A 20,407-nucleotide genomic window follows, 5' to 3' on the forward strand; every position below is an offset into this window, starting at 1 on the left:
GTTTGAGTAGTATTACGTAAAATTGTACAGGTGTGAACAGGATAAAAGGTAAAAAAGGTACTTACAGATTTGACATAAACATGAATGTACATAATAATAATAAATAAATAAAAACTTGCTTTTTTATATCATTAAAAAGTGGTAAACGAGCAAGTGGTCGTCTGAATTTGTCAAAAAAGCGAGCGACTGCCGCCCATAGGAACGCCGCACATCTGCAACGGAGAAGAGGATGCACAGAATTGGATATATCCCTTCACTCATCAGACGAAACGCGGAATTGCTTCCATTTCACGCCTGTCTTCTGTGTGGTCGTGGTATTACACCGGACGAGCCAGCACATTCGTGCACCCAACAAATATTGTTGTTGCGGGATCTACCACTGGAAAAGATTTAAGTATGTTCTTGTTCACAAGTTCAAACTTGATGTGGTTGTGTCATTTCATTGCGAAGTTCCTATGACCATCTTCCAGATCCATCATCAGACAATCACCATGTCATCATATAATTGCATTGTCATGCAATTTATATACATGTATGCAAAATTTCTGCTCAATATTGATTGAGCTAAAATTTAGCATATATTTGTAAATCCGGTTACTGGAACCGATGACAAACAACGGGCCAGATGAAACTAAATAAAAGCTTATGAAAACTTAAATTTTGATTAGAAAGGCAAGGTAAAGATAGTCTGCCTTATCAGAGAAATATTTTGTAAGCATACGAAGTATTAATTAATTCTTCAGTTTTATAATTCTAGTAAAGACCGTCAAAAGACCTTAAAGCATCAGATGACTTCAATGAAAGTCTTTAAGATGAATTGCAATTAGAGCTGAAGGAAGTCAGTGAATTAAAGCAACGAAGTGCGGTGGCAATAGTTGGTGACACCCACATATAAGACAGAATAGAGTGGTCATGCCTTTACCAAAAATTGAACTCTCTATAGGTAAAGTACTTAGATAAAAAAACTTCCACATTGCATTACAAAGGCGGTTTCCGGTGTCCGACAACACCGGTCACAATGGACAATGGCAAGCTCTAAAAAGATATTACCCCAGGAGGGTACCGCTGGTTACACCAGCGGAGAATCCCTCCCAGAGGTCACTCTGACCTCTGGCCGGCCCTCGTATTCTGGGGGGGCCAAAGACTGCCAACCAATGACCTCGGCGCTAACAATGGACAATGATGCAAGTGATATGGATTCGACGGCTGGAAGAGTAGGGGATGACAGGGAGAGCGACTTGGAGCTAGTCTCAATGTCGGAAACCTCTGACTCGGACAGCACACTGGAGGGCTTCCCTGACGGAAGGAAGGCGAGCACGAGCACGGCGCGGAAGAAAAACAGCAGTTCCGCGGCCCCTAAAATTGCTCTCAAGTCCCCAATTGGGACAGAGAGCAAGGGGAAGAAGAGGGCGCTAAAAGAAGCGGAAGTAGCGGGCCCGGTCATAAAAGTGTCGACAGCGACAAGAGGCCGTACCAGACGACCGGGGGCCCAAAGCAGTTTTCTGCAAGAGGCGAAAGCCTATTTAGCGGAGGGGGAGGAGAGTGGAGCAGTTGACTCGGACCCCCCCTACCGGCCTCCATGCCTGCCCAGGGACTTGTCGGAGCCCAGGGCTGCGCAACCGGAGGCTGCCACCATAGAGGCACTGGCTGCGAAAGCCCTCCTGAATGTTTCCGCAATTCAGGGGGAGGTTAAGAAGAGCGGAAACATAAAGGGAACAGTGCGAGGCCAGATTAACAGGGCCACCCAACAGGTGATTGAAGCGGTGGAGGAGTTGCGAGCGATCACCCCCGAGGAGGAGCAACGCCGGCTCCGCGCGGAGAATGCCAGACTAGCTAGAGAGCTGGAGCTGATCCGCGCGGAGCTGCGTGCTTTCAAAGAAGCATACGCGGAGTCGCAAAAGCGGTCAGAAGCGACTCCGAGGGAGGCTCCTCAAGCCCAGGAGGGGGTGGAGACAATTCTCAGGGGCGCTCTCGAAGAGATGAGGCGCGAACTCTTAGAGTCAGTAGGCGGGATGGTGAACGCCCGCCTGCAAGACTTGGAGACGCGCCTCCCCCCTGAGCCGGTGGTCAGACCACCGCTCCAAGCGGACAATCATCATCCGCCGCCGCCGCGCCCTGTAACCAGGCCCAACCTGGCGACCAGTGCCTCAAAAATTGTGGAGACACGACCGGCCCAGGCCCCTGCGGCCAAAGCCAGACCGGTCCCCAAGAAGAAGATCGCCTCTAAAGCCAGACCGGCCGCCCCTCCCCCCCCTCCACCTGCTGGCGGAGAGGGGAGCGCAGGGAAGGCTGCAAAGGCCAAAGCCGGAACCGCCAATCCCGCCCCTCAAACACCCGGGGGCGATGAGACACCGTGGTCCCAAGTGGTCGGCCGGAAGGCCCGGAAAAAGAAGAAGAAGGCTCCGGCCGGGACCCCACCCGCTGCACCAGTTCACCCTGGTAGAGTGCAGCGGGTTCCCCCCCCTCCCAAGACTGTAAAGATCGTGGCCCCCAAAACGGCGGCCATAACCGTCACTCTCAAACCGGGGGCCACGATCACAAACGAAGTAGGACAGGTCTCTGAGGCCAAATACGTCGACGTCTTGGCCAAGGCCAAGGCAGCGATCTGCCTCAGAGACCTAGGCTTGGAGACGGTGAAAGTCAGAACTAGTATGACCGGCTCCAAGCTAATGGAGGTAGGGGGGACCACCCCAGAAGAGACGGCCGACCGCCTGGCTGCCGAATTGGTCAAAGTCATCGGCGGCTGGGCGGACATCGCGCGTCCGTCCAAACTCGCAGACCTCCGGGTCTCCGGTTTGGACGAGACGACGACGCGCGAAGAGGTGGCAGCCAAACTGGCGTCAACCGGCGGCTGCCACCCCGATATGGTCAAAGTGGGCCTAATCAGGCCCAGCTTCTGGGGTGGGGGTTCCACTCTGGTGCGGTGTCCGGCAGCGGCGGCGAAGGCCCTCGCACAGATAGGGAAGGTGGCCATTGGATGGTGCATGGCCACCGTCACCGCGGTGAGGGCCCGGCCGCTACGCTGCTTCAAATGTATGCAGCTGGGCCACACCCGGGCCCTATGCCCATCGGAGGCAGAGGATGGTCGCCTCTGCTTCCGATGCGGCCAGGAGGGCCATAAGAGGGCTGCGTGCGAGGCGCCTGTCAACTGCGCCGTGTGCAATAGGACAGGCTGCCCGCACGCACATATAATGGGGGGAGCAAAATGCACCCCCCCCACTGTGAGGGGGAAGGCCCGCATCATCGGCCCTCCCCCTGCGCCACAAGCGCAATCGTCGCCCAGGCTGCAGCCGCAGCCTGAAGAGGAACGCATGCAGGTGTCATAATGCCCAGACACCTGCATGCAGAGTTCCTACAGACGAACGCCAACCACTCCGCCCGCGCACAGGACCTGCTCATGCAGGCCCTGGCGGAGTGGAGAATTGCCGTTGCTGTCGTGGCCGAGCCCTACCACATCCCCTCCCAACCACACTGGGTCGGGGACACGGAGGGCTCGGTCGGAATGGTGGTGCCGCCAACGGGCCTGCAACACCTCTCTCTCAGGGAGAGGGGCGCGGGTTACGTAGCGGCAAACTGGGGAGAAGTAGTGCTCATCGGAGTCTACTTCTCCCCGAACAGGAGCCACTCACAGTTCGAGAGGTTCCTGGATGGCCTGGAGCTGGTTGTGCGGAGGGCATTGCCAGCCCAGGTCCTTGTGATGGGGGACCTCAATGCTAAGTGCGCGGCTTGGGGATCCCCCATCACCGACGTCAAGGGGGCGCATCTTCGGGATTGGGCTCTTACTATCGGCCTGGTCCCGGAGAACCGGGGCAGCGCCTTCACATGCGTGCGCGCGCGGGGTGGCTCGGTCGTTGACGTGACGTTCGCCACCCCCAATATCGGCGCGCACATCTCGTGTTGGCGCGTCCTGGAGGATGTGGAGACCCTGTCAGATCACTTGTACATCAGGTTTAGGGTCTCCACAGCGCCCCCTGGGCGTCAAACTCGCACGGCGGGCGGCAGAGGCGTCTTCCCTAGGTGGCAGCTGTCACGTCTCGACGGAGACCTGGCAGAGGAGGCTGCAATCGTATCCGCGTGGGCCTCCGACCCCCCTCAATCCTTGGGGGTCGGAGAAAGGGCTGCCAGGTTCCGTCGGGACTTGACGACTATTTGCGACGCAGCAATGCCTAGGGCTCGACGCCTCGTGCCCCGAGAGGGGGTATACTGGTGGTCGCGGGACCTCGCGGCCCTGCGTGCCACCAGCAACGCCGCTCGCCGTGCTCTATCCCGGTGCCGAAGACGTCGGCACCGGGAGCCGGGCGAGCTGGAGCGCCTCCAGGCCGAAATGCGTTCGGCCAAGAAGGCGCTCCAAGCCGCCATAGGGGCCGCCAAGGACGCTGCATACTCGGAGTTCTTGGCGGCCCTGGACGCGGACCCGTGGGGGCGCCCGTACCGAATGGTACGGGCCAAATTCAAAACGGCGCCCCCCACGGAGACCATGGAGCCGGCCGTCCTCAGCGCGGTGGTAGAGGGGCTATTCCCAGACAGCCCCCCATTTGAGCCACCGCGCATGACGCAGCAGAGGGCCAACGACGAGGACGACGCCGCCCCTAATCCTCCTCTGATAACAGAGGACGAAATGCTAGGGGCGGCCCGCCGGCTCCAAGGCCCGCGGAAGGCCCCGGGACCGGATGGGGTTCCGGGGAAGGTTCTCCCCATCGCGTTAAAGCACCTCGGGGACCGCCTCCGCTGCCTCTTCGACGACTGTCTGGCAGCGGGGCACTTCCCTGAGGTGTGGAAGGAGGGGCGGCTGGTCCTTATAAGGAAAGAAGGCCGCCCCGCGGACTCTCCGTCGGGATACCGCCCGCTGGTGATGCTGGATGAGGCCGGGAAGCTGTTGGAGCGAGTTATAGCTGCCCGGATCATCCAGCATCTAGCGAGGGATGGGCCGCAGCTTTCGGTGAACCAATTCGGGTTCCGGTCAGGACGATCCACCTTGGACGCCCTGGCCGCCCTGAAGAAGTTCACCGACGAAGCGGCCCAAAAGGGGCAGGGAGCCATGGCGGTGTCACTGGACATCGCCAATGCCTTCGGCTCCCTCCCCTTTGCGGTAATAGAGGAGGCGCTCCGGTATCACGGAGTGCCCCTCTACCTGCGGAGAGTCGTGGGACACTACCTGCAAGGGCGGGTAGTGTCCTACATGGGGAGAACCGGTCGAGAGGAGAGGCGGATGGCCACCGGTGTTCCACAGGGGTCCGTGCTAGGGCCCCTCCTGTGGAACATCGGATATGACTGGGCCATCCGCGGAGAGGTGCTGTCTCGGATGGCGGTCATCTGCTATGCAGATGACACGCTGGTTGCCGTCCGGGACACCACGTGGAGTAGATTGGTGAGAAGGGCAGAGGCCGGAGCCACATTATTGACCCGGAGGATCGAGGCACTAGGCCTCCGAGTGGCCCTCAGCAAAACCGAGGCCCTCTGTTTTAAAGGGCCTCGGTGGAGGGTTCCTCCGCAGGCCGCAACGCATTGTTGCGGCGCGTGCGTGCCGGGCCTACCGAACGGTAGGCCACGCGGCGGCCTGCGTTTTGGCCGGCACCCCTCCGTGGGAAATCGAGGCGGGAGTGCTGGCTGAAGCCTACTGGGCGCGGGCCACACAAAGAGCCCGGGGCGAAGCCCCGGCCCCAGAGGAGATCTCCCGCGCCCGGGAGGCGAGGAGAATGACGACCGTGGAGCTGTGGGCGAGAGGCCTAGCGCACGCCAAATACGGCGTGCGCACTATAGAGGCCATACGCCCACTGCTCCCGGAATGGTGTGGGAGGAGCCACGGCTCCCTCACCTTCCGACTGACACAGGTGCTGTCCGGACATGGTTGTTTTGGACGGTACCTGTGTCGGATCGGAAGGGAGGAGAGGATGCGCTGCCACGGGTGCGGCGCCGACGAGGACACGGCGCAGCACACACTCGAAGTGTGCTGCGCCTGGAGAGAAGAGCGCCGCACCCTAGTGGCGGCGATTGGCGGCGACCTCTCACTTCCCGGCGTTGTACGCGCCATGTTGGGAAGTGAGAGGTCTTGGAACGCGGTCTCCTCCTTCTGCGAAACAGTCATGTCGCAGAAGGAGGAGAGGGAGCGGGAGCGCGAAGGGGATCCCCTAGCGCCCCCGCTCCGGCAGAGAAGAGTGGGGAGAAAGAGGCGGCAATTCGCTGCTACCCTTCTCCCCACGACTTAAACTTTGAGGGCCGTAGAGGCCAAACGCAGGCGGGGTCACGGAAGTAAGCTAACGCGTTCCCGTGGCCCCGCCGTAACGCGTGAGAGGGCAGTCTGGTTTTAGTGGGTATTCCGGTCGCCTTCTGCGGCCGGCGAGTCCCACACTCCCCTACGTCATTGCACAGCCCGGCGTAGGGGGTGCGTAAATGCATTTCCAGACTATAAAAAAAAAAAAAAAAAAAAAAAGGCTTTTACCCGTCAAGGATCCATACAGGTATAAAACAAAAATTGTATAAAGAATAAGTTAACATAACTGTAAGTCAATGTATGGAATTATATAAAGCTAAATAAAAATGGTCTTCTGGTATCTTTGACACTGTAATTCATTTTAGAATTTCGTATCAGGATTTTTAATAGTTTTGTTCCCTGCAATGGTCATATCCACAGTAATCGAAAATAATTATTTGTTGGTAGTAAGGGCAGGTGGTTGGCACCGCATGCCTCAGTCTGTGTTCCCATCGCTCCCGAGGCACGCGCTCTCTGATATAATTCAATCTTTAATTGCACGTGTGAACAGATCCTTTGATGTTTACGAAAGACCGACACTTTTTACAATACGTATGCCTTCTAATAAACTGGATAAAGTTCATTTTGCAATTAAATTGATTGATGATATCGTTAACTTCGTTAAATTTGATAGTAAAAAATGTAGTTTTCGCACTTTGATGGATGGTAATTTCTAAGTACAATGTATCTGAGGAAAAAAATGTTTTTAATAGTATCCTTCTTTTCTTTAAAATTAAAATATAGGTAGTTCAGACTACCGAGAAAGTAAATACTTTCTAATTTTAATTAATATTACCAAAAAAAAAAATTAATCGAATCAATGCAGACTACAGCATAATGACAACTATCAAATTAGAGCAAGTCATTTCATTCTTTTGCACATTTAAAAAAAAAATTATTAATAGAGCCATAACTAGTTAAAGCGAAATCAAAGCCAATGGCCCCATTCCGACGTAATCAGCAGAGAGCTACTACGGTTTTGGTTTGTTTTTTAAAACTTCTGAGAGTAGAAAATGTATAGAAGTTTTTTTTTAACTCCGCACGGATTTAAAAAAAAAACGTAATAAGTAGCCTATGTATTCTTCCAGACTATGTCTACATCTGTGTCAAATTTCATCAAGATCAGTTGAACCGTTCCGGAGATAACTTCTAACAAACATCCATCCAAACATTCGCATTTATAATATTAGTAAGATATATTGATACGTTCCAATTCATGGAACATTTCGTCCAGTAATTGTCGTCACGAGGTCATCTCGTCGCTTCCGGGATGTGCGGAGTCGATTTATTTTTTCGTCACCAATTACCGGCAATTAACGAGTCGCAGCCGCGGGATGTTTGTTGTATTTAGGTATTTTAATTAATACAAACAAAAATGTCATAAAAATCACTATTGCTTTATGGTTGTTATATTTTTGTAAAGATATGCAACGATATGTTTTGTACAAGTAATTTGTTAGAGGAAATTTGCGATTAGTATAAGTAATCGGAAAGGAAAGGAAGAAAGGAAGAAAGAAAGAAAGAAAGAAAGAAAGGAAGAAGGAAAGAAAGAAAGAAAGAAAGAAAGAAGGAAAGAAAAAAGAAAAAAAGAAAGAAGGAAAGAAAAAAGAAAAAAGAAAGAAAGAAAGAAAGAAAGAAAGTTAGAAAAAAAGAAAGAACATTTATTGCCTCACAAAGAATGTTAATTTTTAAAATTCTCTACTGCCAGTAACAAATTAGTACAGGAAAATATCTTCTAAAAAGAAAAAAACATATTTTAACTCAATACAAAAATAAAATTTAATTGCAATAGTTACTTCCATGTTAATTTATCCATAAACTGTGATTTTTATATAACAGGTTACTTAAAAAAATCATTAAAACAAAACAAAAGATCGTAAATCAATAAAAGCTATAAAAAATCAATTAAAACTTTATTAATGTATAATTAAATCAAATGGTCGATATATCGCGATCACAGCGACATCTGAGCGATTGTACATCAGTTCAAATTTATTACAACGCTAGTTTAATGGCCCAACGATCACTGATAAGCTAGCGGAGATTAACATTATACGTAATCTGCGGGGAAATTGTGTTCACATGAGTCTCTATAACTAGATAGTACTATATATTCTAGATTACGATACGAAAAAAATCGATAAAGAACCGCTTACACCAGGAACCTTCTCATGAAAGACCCGTCAAAACCGAGATTACCCGGAAAAAACGCGACCGTTATCCGCAGTGCAATACATCATGTGTACGAAATATTTTATTTTCGGAGTTAAATAAAACGTTGTGTAAAATAATAAAATAGTAACAAATGTTGAATCCAGTATATATTAGTCTTTGTATTTGGAATGTTAATGCTAATTCGTCGTAGGCACTCTAACGATTATGTTAATTCGATTAAGTATCGATTTTACGCTCGATCTCGATTAGTTGATGTTGGAGTTGTTTATTGTAAAACGATATTCGCTTCGGATTTATTTTATACGCTGTTTTAATGGCCTATAACTAGCCACGTTTTATTTTAAATTTAAAAGGCAAATGTTACGCCTACGTTAGTCATATTGTGGAGTTAATAATGTACTGTTCTCGAATTAAATTACATTATTGATTTACTAACTGTCACCCGCGAACTGTCCGTGCTCCATTAAAAAAACTTTATAAGTAGCCTATGTGTTCTTCCAGACTATATGCTACATCTGTGCCAAATTTCATCAAGATTAGTTAAACCCTACCGGAGATACCTTCAAACAAACATCCATCCATCCATAAAAACTTTCACATTTATATTACCAGCTCTCGCCCGCGAATCTATTCGCGCGGCATTACAAAAACTTAATAAGTAGCCTATGTGTTCTTCCATTTCGCTCTACATATGTGCCAAATTTCTGGAGATACCTTCATACAAACATCCATCTAAACATTCGCATTTATAATATTAGCAAGACAGTAAGATAATATGCATTAATAATGAAGTAAAGACCATTTCTTATTTGTTAAATAATTCCATCGGATCGGAAAGTCATAGTAATTACAAATGTTAATTATAACAGACAATACTATAAGTTATCAAGTGTATTTACATTTATCAGCAAAGAACTGGATACTCTATTCTTGTACACATAAATCCCTTACACGTTATACAGTATTACATGCCTAGTTCATTTATATTAGACATTAAAGTTACTTGCCGATAGATCTGTACTTTTTCTTTTTGATGTGCCTCTCCGACTAGCGAATATCAGCTCTACATATTTTTGTTTATTTCTTGCGAAGCGAAACAGTTAAGCGGCATATATGTATCAATAGACAGGACATTATGAGCTTCGGTTGTTTTGTTTGACACTTATGCCTTATGAGCGGTGTTGAAGATTATAAAATGCGATTATGCTCAAAATGTTATGGGAAAGAGTACGTAATGTCCGCTCTATAACTAATATTAAATTTAATCTCTTTAGATCGGTTTTAGTTTTTTGTGTTCAATTTAGCTGCGCCTGCTAAATATTGTCTCTAGTTCTACAGACATAAAAAAAAAACTAAATAAGTAGCCTATATATTCTTCCAGACTATGTTATACATCTGTGCCAAATTTTATCAAGATCCGTTGAGCCGTTCCGGAGATAACTTCAAACAAACATCAATCCATCTAAACTATATTATATGTATGTATGTATGTATGTATGTATGATATCACATCGAGTTCTTGTAATCAGTAATAATAAATTTTACAATTTATTCAGCTTGATGGATTTTTTATTGCTACAATTGCTCCTTAGTTTTACGCTCTTACTTATTAAATTTACGACTTACAGTGAGAACTTAAACAAAACTTGATGATATTTTACTCGACTGACAAGAGGGTAAAGTTTTTTTGGGCATATGTAAGTTTATTTCGTGTTTTTAAATCCCATTTTGACGGCCTAGATCCTAAATTACTGAACCAATTTTCTTGAAAGAGGTGTGTAATTCTTACCCTGGAGGGTCACAGGTCAACCAGTCACAGTTTCTATATTTTTTGTAAGTAACATGTAACGGCACGTTTCCACTGTTAAAAGAAACTAAGAGTAAGTGACAATTTATAGGACATCATCATTGATGTACTGCAATTAATTTAGTCTGTCCACCTCTTATCGATACTTGTGTTGCAATTGATCGCTCTGTCGTAGGAACCTAAGTGTTTATTTACAACTAGAGATATGAAAGCGACAAATATCTTTATATTAAACGATTTATATATATTTTGTGTGAAATATAAAGAATCATTGAGCAGCGTTCATTGTGTTTCGGACCAAGGTTATGAAGTAATATCGACAAATTTGCAGTCGAAAAAAAATTTGTGGTTTACATGTTATATTTTATTTATCATTATCATCATCAGCTCACTATACGTCCCCACTGAGCGATTCGGAGCTTACCCTAAGTTAGGACGACCCGGAGACTAGGTCATTGTCAACCACGCTGACCCAGTGCGGGTCGGTTGACTTCACACATATCTATATTCACAGAGATGTGCAAGTTTCAGATAAATGTACATACGTAAATCGAAAATTTAAAAACAAAAAACACAATATTACATGTCGGGATTTGAACCTAGGACCTGCAGTTAAGAAGTCAAGTACTTAACCCCTGTGCCACCGTTATTCAAGTGTTATTCAATCTTCAAAAGAAATGCGATGAAACTATATCAAATTAAGACAAAAGAAGCCTCGAAAGGACCTAAAAATCTCAGTCGTTTTCATCATTGTCAATTACATACTATTACTATAAAGTATGAAGTAATAGTCCTTTTAAATAAGTTCGAAAGCATTTTTCTTTTTATACTTTACAAGACAATTTATATATCTAATTATGAAAAAGACAGACCACGTAACAAATGAAAGTTAACAAAAAAACAAATAAGATTTCAAAACTTATATGACATTGTATTAACATAAAATTTGCATCGCAATCGCCTACGCAACAAATCAATAGAGTTATACAAAAATTGTCGTGTCGCAGTGTAAGATTAATTGACAATACAGAGACAACATCGCCGTACGACCAGACAAACAAACAAACAAACAGACGACACGAAGCGCCAATACGCGGGCAATAATTTTAACATTTCTGCTGCACCTACAACATCAAATATAGTGAAGTATTATTCTGGAATCAACTTACGTTCGATTTACGATTTTGCAATTCCGCGTTTCATCTGAAGAGTGTGCATGCCGGAAGCTAAATTTTAGTACTCTTTCCCTTCCCATCCTTTTCTTATAAAGAAAGGATAGGGAGGGAAATTGGATTTGACGGTATAGGATACGCATAGCAAGGGCAAACATTCTCTTTCTGTCCGTTCCTTCCTAAGTCGACCGGAGGTAGGCAACGCATGTGTAATTCCGGCAGCGGTCGCTTCACTATTTCGGCGTATTTAGGTAGCCACTCGCTCGTTAAACAATAATTTATTTAATAAACTCTTATATTGATCTTTGAATAATAAGTTCGTAGATGATCAGAGCTAAAAACTTCCTAAATTAATTGTACCATCGAACTACAATACACTCGAAAGTGTTGATCAGAATAATCCTGTGTAGAGAGAAGGTATCGTCTTGAGGGATTGTCTTGGGTCTTCGCAGTGAATCAAACAGTCGATAAAAAGCTAAATGTTGTCCGATTGCGGTGCCAACGCTCGTACATAAATTCACACGTAGCTGATAAATTATACGCGGACCGTGTGAGTTATAGCAACTGATTCGCTCTATCCGAAGGACCTCACGGATTTTGGTTTCGTCTGAGTTGACCCTTATTATATTACGAGTCTATTCTTTTTAAGATTTTATTTACCAACAGTAGAAAAAGTTTATAATGCAGTATAATAATTAGAGTGAAACGGATTTTTTTAACTGTATGTTTATAAATAGAACCGGCTATAATGACATTAAAGAGACCGGCATTTTCAGTCTTTTCTTTATACCTATGCGTTCAGATGTGATCTATGGTTTTGGTCACTAAAACCGCTATGTTTTTTACCGGACGTCATAATAAGCTTCTACTGTACGTGTATAATTTAAGCATCAGAATTAATTACCGTTGTTCAATTTACACTGAGCTCTTTCACACCAAAATAAGCCAAATAACCGTCAATGAGAAATTACGTTGGTGCATTCGAATCTCTGATAAAATTTCAACTCAAAATACCGCATAAAGTTTTGTAATTCAAATGTGAAGTTTGAAAAATTAGTGCCTGTTTTTTTAACATACCTAAGTAAAGACGGGATGACTTGTAGTTAAATTAACCAAATTAAAGTTAGTATTTAAAAGATTTTTATACGATTTATTTTAAACAGTTGTAGACGCCAGCAATAACATCAACACCAGCAACAGAAGACAGGCGTCAAGTGGAAACAATTTTGTGTTTCGTCTGAACAGTGTGTATGCCGGAAGCCAAATTTTACAACTCTTTCCCTTCCCATCTTTTTCTTACAATCTTATAAAGGATGGGAATGGGAAGTGGTTTTGTCAGAGGATATGCATAGGAAGTGGAATTATTATCTTTCTGTGCATCCCGTTCGCCGTCGATTAAAGGTAACCAACTCATCTGCGGTCTTGAGCAGCTGTAACTTCGCTATTTCGGCGAATTTTTACATATATGAAGAAATCCTACTAATATTATAAAAGCGAATGTTTACATGGATTAGTGGATTTTTGTTTTAAGGTATCTCCAGAATGACTTAACGGATCTTAATGAAAGCACGGTTGTAGAACATAGTCTGGAAGAACACATAGGCTACTTATAATGTTTTTTTTTAATGCCGCGCGGACAGAATCGCAGGCGAAAGCTAGTATAATATAAGAAAAAAATCTATTGTATATCGGTGTGTTCAATGTACATACATTTAAATATCTTTTAGTCGATAGAAGTCTATAAATGTCAAACGAAAAAATGTAAATTAAAGCGAGATATGTAAGTTGCGGGTCGATGGTATCGCCACATACCGATCCGGCCAGATGCGGTCCACTTAAACCGATAATAAAATACCATAAAACAGTAGTCGACGATTTTTCTCACTTCACTGCGACTTGTTGATCTCCAGATATTGCTGCTTAATACCCCTCATCACTTATTTTGTTTAAACTAATCGTGTGCCGCGGTTCTGTTTGATATATTTAATTATTCATGATAGAAACGTTTATCATGAATCAAAATTACTTTATTAGCTAAGTTAAACTTAAGTAATAACAACTAAAATATAAATTATGACTGTAAGTAACTCAAAGTAGTAGGGAGCGGTTACAAATTTCCATTTTGCGCGGTCCTGCCACAACTTTGTTCTTCCAATTCAGATGATTTTAACATCACCGCTGGTAATTCAAGTAAAGTCACGCAAGAATCTTTAAAGTTGAAACGTAAATGACAAACTAAATAGCATTATCACCACATCGTAAGGTCATAAAACAAGTTAACGAGGGAAATTAAGCTGATTTGATATCAAATCATGAAGTAGAACCTGAGAGCATCCGTGACCTGGTGATATGAATCTGAGCACATGTCTCGACGGTCGTGTGCATCGTGAAGATGTAATGAAAGTACGAAATAAAAGTTAAGATCTTTACTAACATGAACTGTGGGTGCCAGGAAAACTAAATGGTTACTTTTATTATGAACTAGCTGTCGACCGTGACTCCGTACGCGCGAAATTAATACAAAACTAAGATGCCTATGTGTTCTTCCAGACTAAATCTATGCAAAATTTCAGCGAGATCTGTTCAGCCGTTCTGAAGATACCTTCTTACATCCATCCATCGAAACATTCGCATTTATAATATTAGTAAGATTTAATTTGCAAATTAAAGTCTGGTCTGGGCTGGGCTTGGTTGGTCTCGACTGGTATCGAAGACGAATGATTTAGGGAGAGGACGCGCGCGCATTGTGTGTGCTAAGCCGCCCACAGTAGCGGCCCATAGAGGGCGCTAGCCCGCACGCCTTGACCGTACTGTACCTAAGTATGGAAACGACTTCTTCAATTAGTTTTTCGTTACGCATTTAAGTACGTGTGTTGTGGTTTTTTGATACAAATTGTAATTTGTATATTTATATCCTACTAGATAAAAGTTATAATTATCCGCAATCTATGTCTTATGTAATTTTTTTCGGTTACTAACCATCTGTAGCAGTCTCATATTATAACTATAGTCACATTATTTGCGAAGACAACTACTTATTCAGTTTTAACGTTCTGGCCTAGTTATTGTTATATACTTGTTATAATTGAAACCTTTGTACCTAATAAGAATTTTTAAAAACAAAATATTTGAAAAGAAATCAGTATCCATACTTAGCTATCCCTAAGCGACATCGACATAGAATAAGTAAAAGATGGTATAACAAATAACGTTACATTCATTGTAGCATTGTAAAGGGATTTTAAATAACAATAATTGAGGCAATCGCAAGGCCGACATATCGGTGGCCTGAGTAATAGCCCCCCGCAACGGTCCATTGTAACTGAAGGCTGAGTTATGCCGAGCTCGATGGTAGGTAATTATGAATGGTGGCCGTGGGTGTACTATTCTGTCATGGTGCGTAATGTTTTGACACGAGTTAATATAATCAATTCCACTTATCATTCGTATACTTTGAGTTGAAGTTGAACCCGTGTTTAAACTGTACTTAGTGTTAAGTTATATAACTTAATATGGCCGATAGTTTAAAAAAAAGTTAAGTTATCTGATATAGTTTTAATCAGTTTCATTCCTTGAACATATTTTTACTATTAGTTATTTAAATTTTAGTCCTCTTTCCCTTCCCACCCCTTTTCTTATAAGGAAAGGATGGGAAGAGTAGGTGGATTTGATGGAGGAGATGCATAGGAAGGTTAAATATTCTCTTTTCGTGCATCTCCTCTTTCGTCGATTGAGGGTAGGCAACGCATCTGTAATTGCTAATGTCTATGGGCAGCGGTCGCATCGCCATTTCGGCGAATTCATGTGGCCGCTTGTTCGTTTGCCAACTTGTAATATAACAAAAAAATAGCTTTTCAAGCCGACTACAAAAAAAGGAGATTATCAATTTGACTTCATCTTAAGTTATAAAATCTCTCTGTCCATTTTATTATTTTGTAAATATAAGAACTCTATTACAGTATTTAGTCAACTAACTCTATGTCAAAATAAAATAATTTCTATGGCTCTTACAATTGTCCCCTTTATCTGGTTGTTTTCGTAACCATATCAATATCAAACAAGTGTATGCGCAGGCGCAGGTTCTTTTCGCATTTTTTTTTCTCTACACAAAAAATAACAACACTAATTCTTAAGCCCGTGACAAGCTCTCCACAACACCTCGGTGCCGTATCAATAGTTAGGTATCGAAGATCATGAATTGATTTATATGAGAACTTTTAAACCAAACAATACTATACCTTAATACAATTGAGTAAGATTTAAAATGCATTGCATGTTTTTTAGAATCAAAGTAATATGTTGTACACCAAATTTATAGTTTATTGTTTTTGTAATAAGATTGATTTTCAATCGGTGTATAATCAAGTGGTGTACCACCAAAGACGAATAAAACACTTTAGAGTGATTTATATCCGATACGGCATATTAAAAGTTTTGTTTTTTACATTTTTAAAATGTTAAAATCTGTTATTTATGGGGCCAAAATCGAGAGGTACGATTGAATTATGCGAGATAGGATGAGATTTATCGATCCGAGTTGCTTTGTGGGCTCCCTCTATTTGTCCGACTTGTAACATTAACTTTTTGTAACATTGGATGGAGAAAAAAAAAACATCTATTTATAAGTTCTGTTTTGTAATTAAAAACAACAATATTTCTCAAGAAATGCAAATAGTACTGCAGCTGTTATTATTTATTACTTGAAATCTTAAATTTTTACAACGTTTTTTTTAAAACGGTGGCAACCTTTTAATAATTTTCGTTGACAGTCAAACCTCACGATAACGGTAGCAGTTCTTCATCCGTGCTGAATTAAGGAAACCTTACTAATACTACAAATGCTAATGTATAGATGGATGGATGTTTGTTTCAAGGTATCTCCAGAACGGCTGCATAGATCTCGCTGAAATTTGCCATAAATGTAGAACATAGTCTGTAAAAACATATAGGCTACTAATTAGGTTTTTTTATAAATCCGGCTCGGACGGAGTCGCGGGCGACAGTTCGTCTAGTAATAAAAATAGTCTATGTCACCAAGGGATAGCTTCCCAACAACAGACATGCGTTGCCCTACTATTTCATCATAACCTTATCATACATTCTGTCACACTAAGAAGACTACTGCACTCAGAGACGTTAAAATGTCAATTAGGCTGACCTTTACCTTTTCAATATGAGAAATTAACCAGCTTAATTAAACAGTAAATGATTTTATCTATCGATTTAGCTAAATATCAAAGTAACCGACGCATCAAACAATACAGCAAACAGTCTCAATTGCCGAAGGGACATCGACACTCACATCCTTATTACGTGAGTGCCGGCTAATGGCGTGTTGATTATTAATTAAAAATAATTACGATTACGACCATATTCAATGACTGTGGTGTTACAGCTATTAACGCTGTTAGTGATGTGCATTCGTGATTCATTGCAATTATCGATACATCTAAGAGGCAGACGCTCTTTCTAATATTACCGTGAAACAAATGTTAACACACTTAGGTAGTACCATGTAGGCATTTAAATATTATATAAGTGATTTGATAATAAATGTAATAGCAAATAAATACTTTATTATACCAAAGTTGAACTAAACTTTTTTCATTCAATTATTGTATAAATAATATTTAATACAATCATTTAAGGAAGAAACTTTCTTTTGACAAATTTGGTAGCGGACTACATGCAGTAATCGACCATTATAAGCTTGCTGGATTGGTTCCTTGTTAGACGAAATACGATTAAAATAAATAAAAACATTAGATCGATACAACTATCGACATCGATCCATCAATTATCGATTATGTGATCATCACTAGCAGTTCTAATTAAGGCATCGGCCGTGCACCGAACGATGTTTTTAATCAACCGCAGCCCGCGTGTTTGCTTTGGGCCTGCGTTTGCGCATTCGCTTTGATGACTACTACGTTTTATAATTCAAAACATTAATACACTCTATATCCTATATTCCTTATACGTCATATTAATCCTAATAATAGTAGTAAAATAGTAGTAAGTCTAGTATTAGGTTAGTTTATCTCTAACTAACTGTTTGTGTTAGTCAGCATTACTTACTGACGACCAACTCAAAACAAACGAAAAGTGAAGTAATTTCTCGTTTCGTCTGATGAGTACGTTTGGCAATTTTTTTTTTTTTGTATTATAAGGTGACGAACAGCTTGCTTTGCCACCCAAGTTCGCCGAAATAGCGAAGTAAGCGCTTCCCACAGACATCCGCAAGTGCAGATGCGTTATAAAGTTTTAATCGACGGAGGAGGGGCCATAGAATGGGAGAAATCTTCACTCCTCTGACAAATCCGTTTGTCTTTACTATCTTTTCCCTTTAACAAAAAGGTCTCATGAGAAAGAGGACTAAAATTAGGCTTCTGGCTAGCACACTCATCATGCAAAACACGAAATTGCGTCTACTTCACGCCTGTCTTTGTATTTCACCGGTCTGTGCAAAAGATGTTTTTTTTTGTCGTCTACCACTACCTTCTCCTCTTCCAATGAACAAGGGGCAACTTTGCCATTTTAACGATACCAAGTGACCGTTTACTAATTCGATGGAATTACGATGAGTGAATTATGTCAACTATTAAAAACAAGAAACAAAACAGTGTTAATATTTAAAATTATTCGACTATTAATGTGATAAACTGTTAAAAAGTTAAAGTTTAATTGTTATTCTATTATCCAAAATAACATAATAAAATTTTATCACGTAAAATATTATAATAGTAAATTAAAGATAAAACATTGTAGCGTCGTTAAAAATTTATAGCATTTCCAAATTCGCGGATATTGATCGATAATTTAAAAATAAAACAATAGACTAAACTAGTTTTTTTTAAGAAAACTTCGAAATGTCACGATATTTATCTGTGGTCGTAAATTATGGATCGTAAAATTTTATTTTACAGATACAAGTTGGATGCGGTATCTTTATGAAGCATAAACAAGTTAAGGTGATGAAATTACTAACTTAATAGCTAAGTGTTGACTTAATGGATCTATTATTAAAAGTAGCGTTAGGGCCAATAGATGGTTAAGGGTCCAGACATCCGAGTACACCTACCTCTATATACAATACAAAACTTCTATTACATATATAAGTAAAGATTAAAAATATTCCACACAATGTCCAGTACATACACTTATTCGGAAATTAATCATAAAATAAAAAAAAAATAAAAAAATCATGAAATTTAAATTTGTAAATACCACGATAATTCCTATCAATCAAGGTAAATCCGTATTTAAGACTTTGAATATCGGCGCGGGCGCAGGTAACGAGTTTAAATACGATTAATGTTTATATTTCTGTTCGTTCGATCGTTATTTCACATATAACGACCGATAATAACGATAAATATCACGATACATCGCTCCGATATTGACCAATGAAAGAATAACGTAGATATACCTTGTAGTTTAATGTCTTTGAAACATAATAATATGCAATATATCCCGTATTAGGGGAGATGGGGACGTTAAACGAAGTGAACGTTATAGAAGTAGTGTAGCAAATGTCCCCTTCTCTGTCTATTAAAAATAGACAACGCATTTTCTAGTTTTTATATTGTTACACATCAGCAAGCAGCAGCCGGGTAGCCGTCACTTCGCTACTTTAGTGAAATAAGGCGGCCGCTTGTTTGTTTGTCATATTTTACTATATTTTTTTTTACTTTTACAAAAATCAAAATAATTGGTTTCAAATATTCAATCTAAGAATTTTGAAATATTAAAACACCCAAATAATTCTGCACAAAAAATAATTTATTAATTTTAGCATGTCCACACTATTCCAACCAAATTTAAAGTAACGGCGCTAATAACTATAAAACAAATCAATAGCTAAGCGAAATAATCATTTGTCGTACAGCATTTCGTTTGAGAGTCTCTCCAAGTGATAAACATTAAAAAAAAACTACATTCACAAGGAATGTGCCGATACATAACTTATTGGTGACGAAACATCGATAAAAGCTTTTTAGTGGAACCAATGAATTTGAGATTTCGTAACAAACTTCGTAACAAGAGCGTCGGTGGCTCAGGGGTTAAACACTTGACTTGCAATCTGCAGGTCCAGGGTTCGATTCCCGCCATGTACCAATGTGTTTTTCGATTTTCGATTTACATATGTACATTTATCCGACGCTCTTACGGTGAAGGAAAACATCGTGATGCAACCTGCACGTATCTGAGAATTAAAAAAACAATGATATCTGTGAAGTCAACCAACCCGCACTTGGCCAGCGTGGTTGACTATGGCCTAGTCACCCCTAACTTGGGGTAGGCTCCGAGCCCCTCGGTGGGGACGTATAGTGAGCTGATGATGATGATGATGATGATGTAACAAACTTTCGCATTAAGTACAAAGTTACTTAACTGTTAATAGATTTGATACTCTACTTTAGTATTTTCACAATTTTCCGATTTTTTTTAATAATAAAAGACGACAAAAGATTATTTGTGTAACAGCTGTTACTTTGTACTTTATTTCATTAAATATGGCGATACTTTTGCGTACAATTAACTGCAAAATATCAAAGATTAGATAGCGCACCAATCGAAGACACCCCTTCGTCTCACAACCCTTCTAGCACATAAATCTTGACTCTGCCTACCCTTTAATGGCGTGCTTTTTGTTGCCGATGCTAGGGCCTTAATCAAACATGCCTCATGGTAATATTGTGGACGGTTCTTAATTAAGAATTTAAATAAAGCTAGTTATTTATGTCGCCTAGTTTCAATACTGTCTGTAAGAAAACCCAAGTATCGTTCTTAATTTCTTACAATATAAATGTAATTTATACATTTTAAAGTCAAAAAACAAACAATAAAGCATCTAAAACTTATTTTTTTTTAATTTAAATTGATAAAATACGTAAAAACAACTGTCCACTTGTGCGGCCGAAAAAGAAAATGAAAAAGAAAAAAAAAACATCGTTACATTCAGTAAATTAAAATTCAAAAGCGTCATCGTAAAATCGATGT

General features: G+C 41.8%; 1 protein-coding gene across 1 annotated transcript; it reads left to right on the forward strand.

Annotated features, from left to right (window-relative positions):
• The first annotated feature begins 1,025 nt into the window (after positions 1 to 1,025).
• On the forward strand, positions 1,026 to 3,326 carry LOC123722206 (microtubule-associated protein 4-like). Its single transcript, XM_045683306.1, has one exon. The coding sequence runs from the start codon at positions 1,026 to 1,028 to the stop codon at positions 3,324 to 3,326; it is 2,301 nt and encodes a 766-aa protein (XP_045539262.1).
• Positions 3,327 to 20,407: the final 17,081 nt, after the last annotated feature.

This window comes from Papilio machaon, chromosome 21 (assembly GCF_912999745.1).
Source record: "Papilio machaon chromosome 21, ilPapMach1.1, whole genome shotgun sequence".
NCBI lineage: Eukaryota > Metazoa > Arthropoda > Insecta > Lepidoptera > Papilionidae > Papilio > Papilio machaon.

Bases quoted from the DNA above. Each gene is read 5' to 3' on its own strand.
- LOC123722206 (XM_045683306.1), top strand. From the start codon at position 1,026: ATGGCAAGCTCTAAAAAGATATTACCCCAGGAGGGTACCGCTGGTTAC.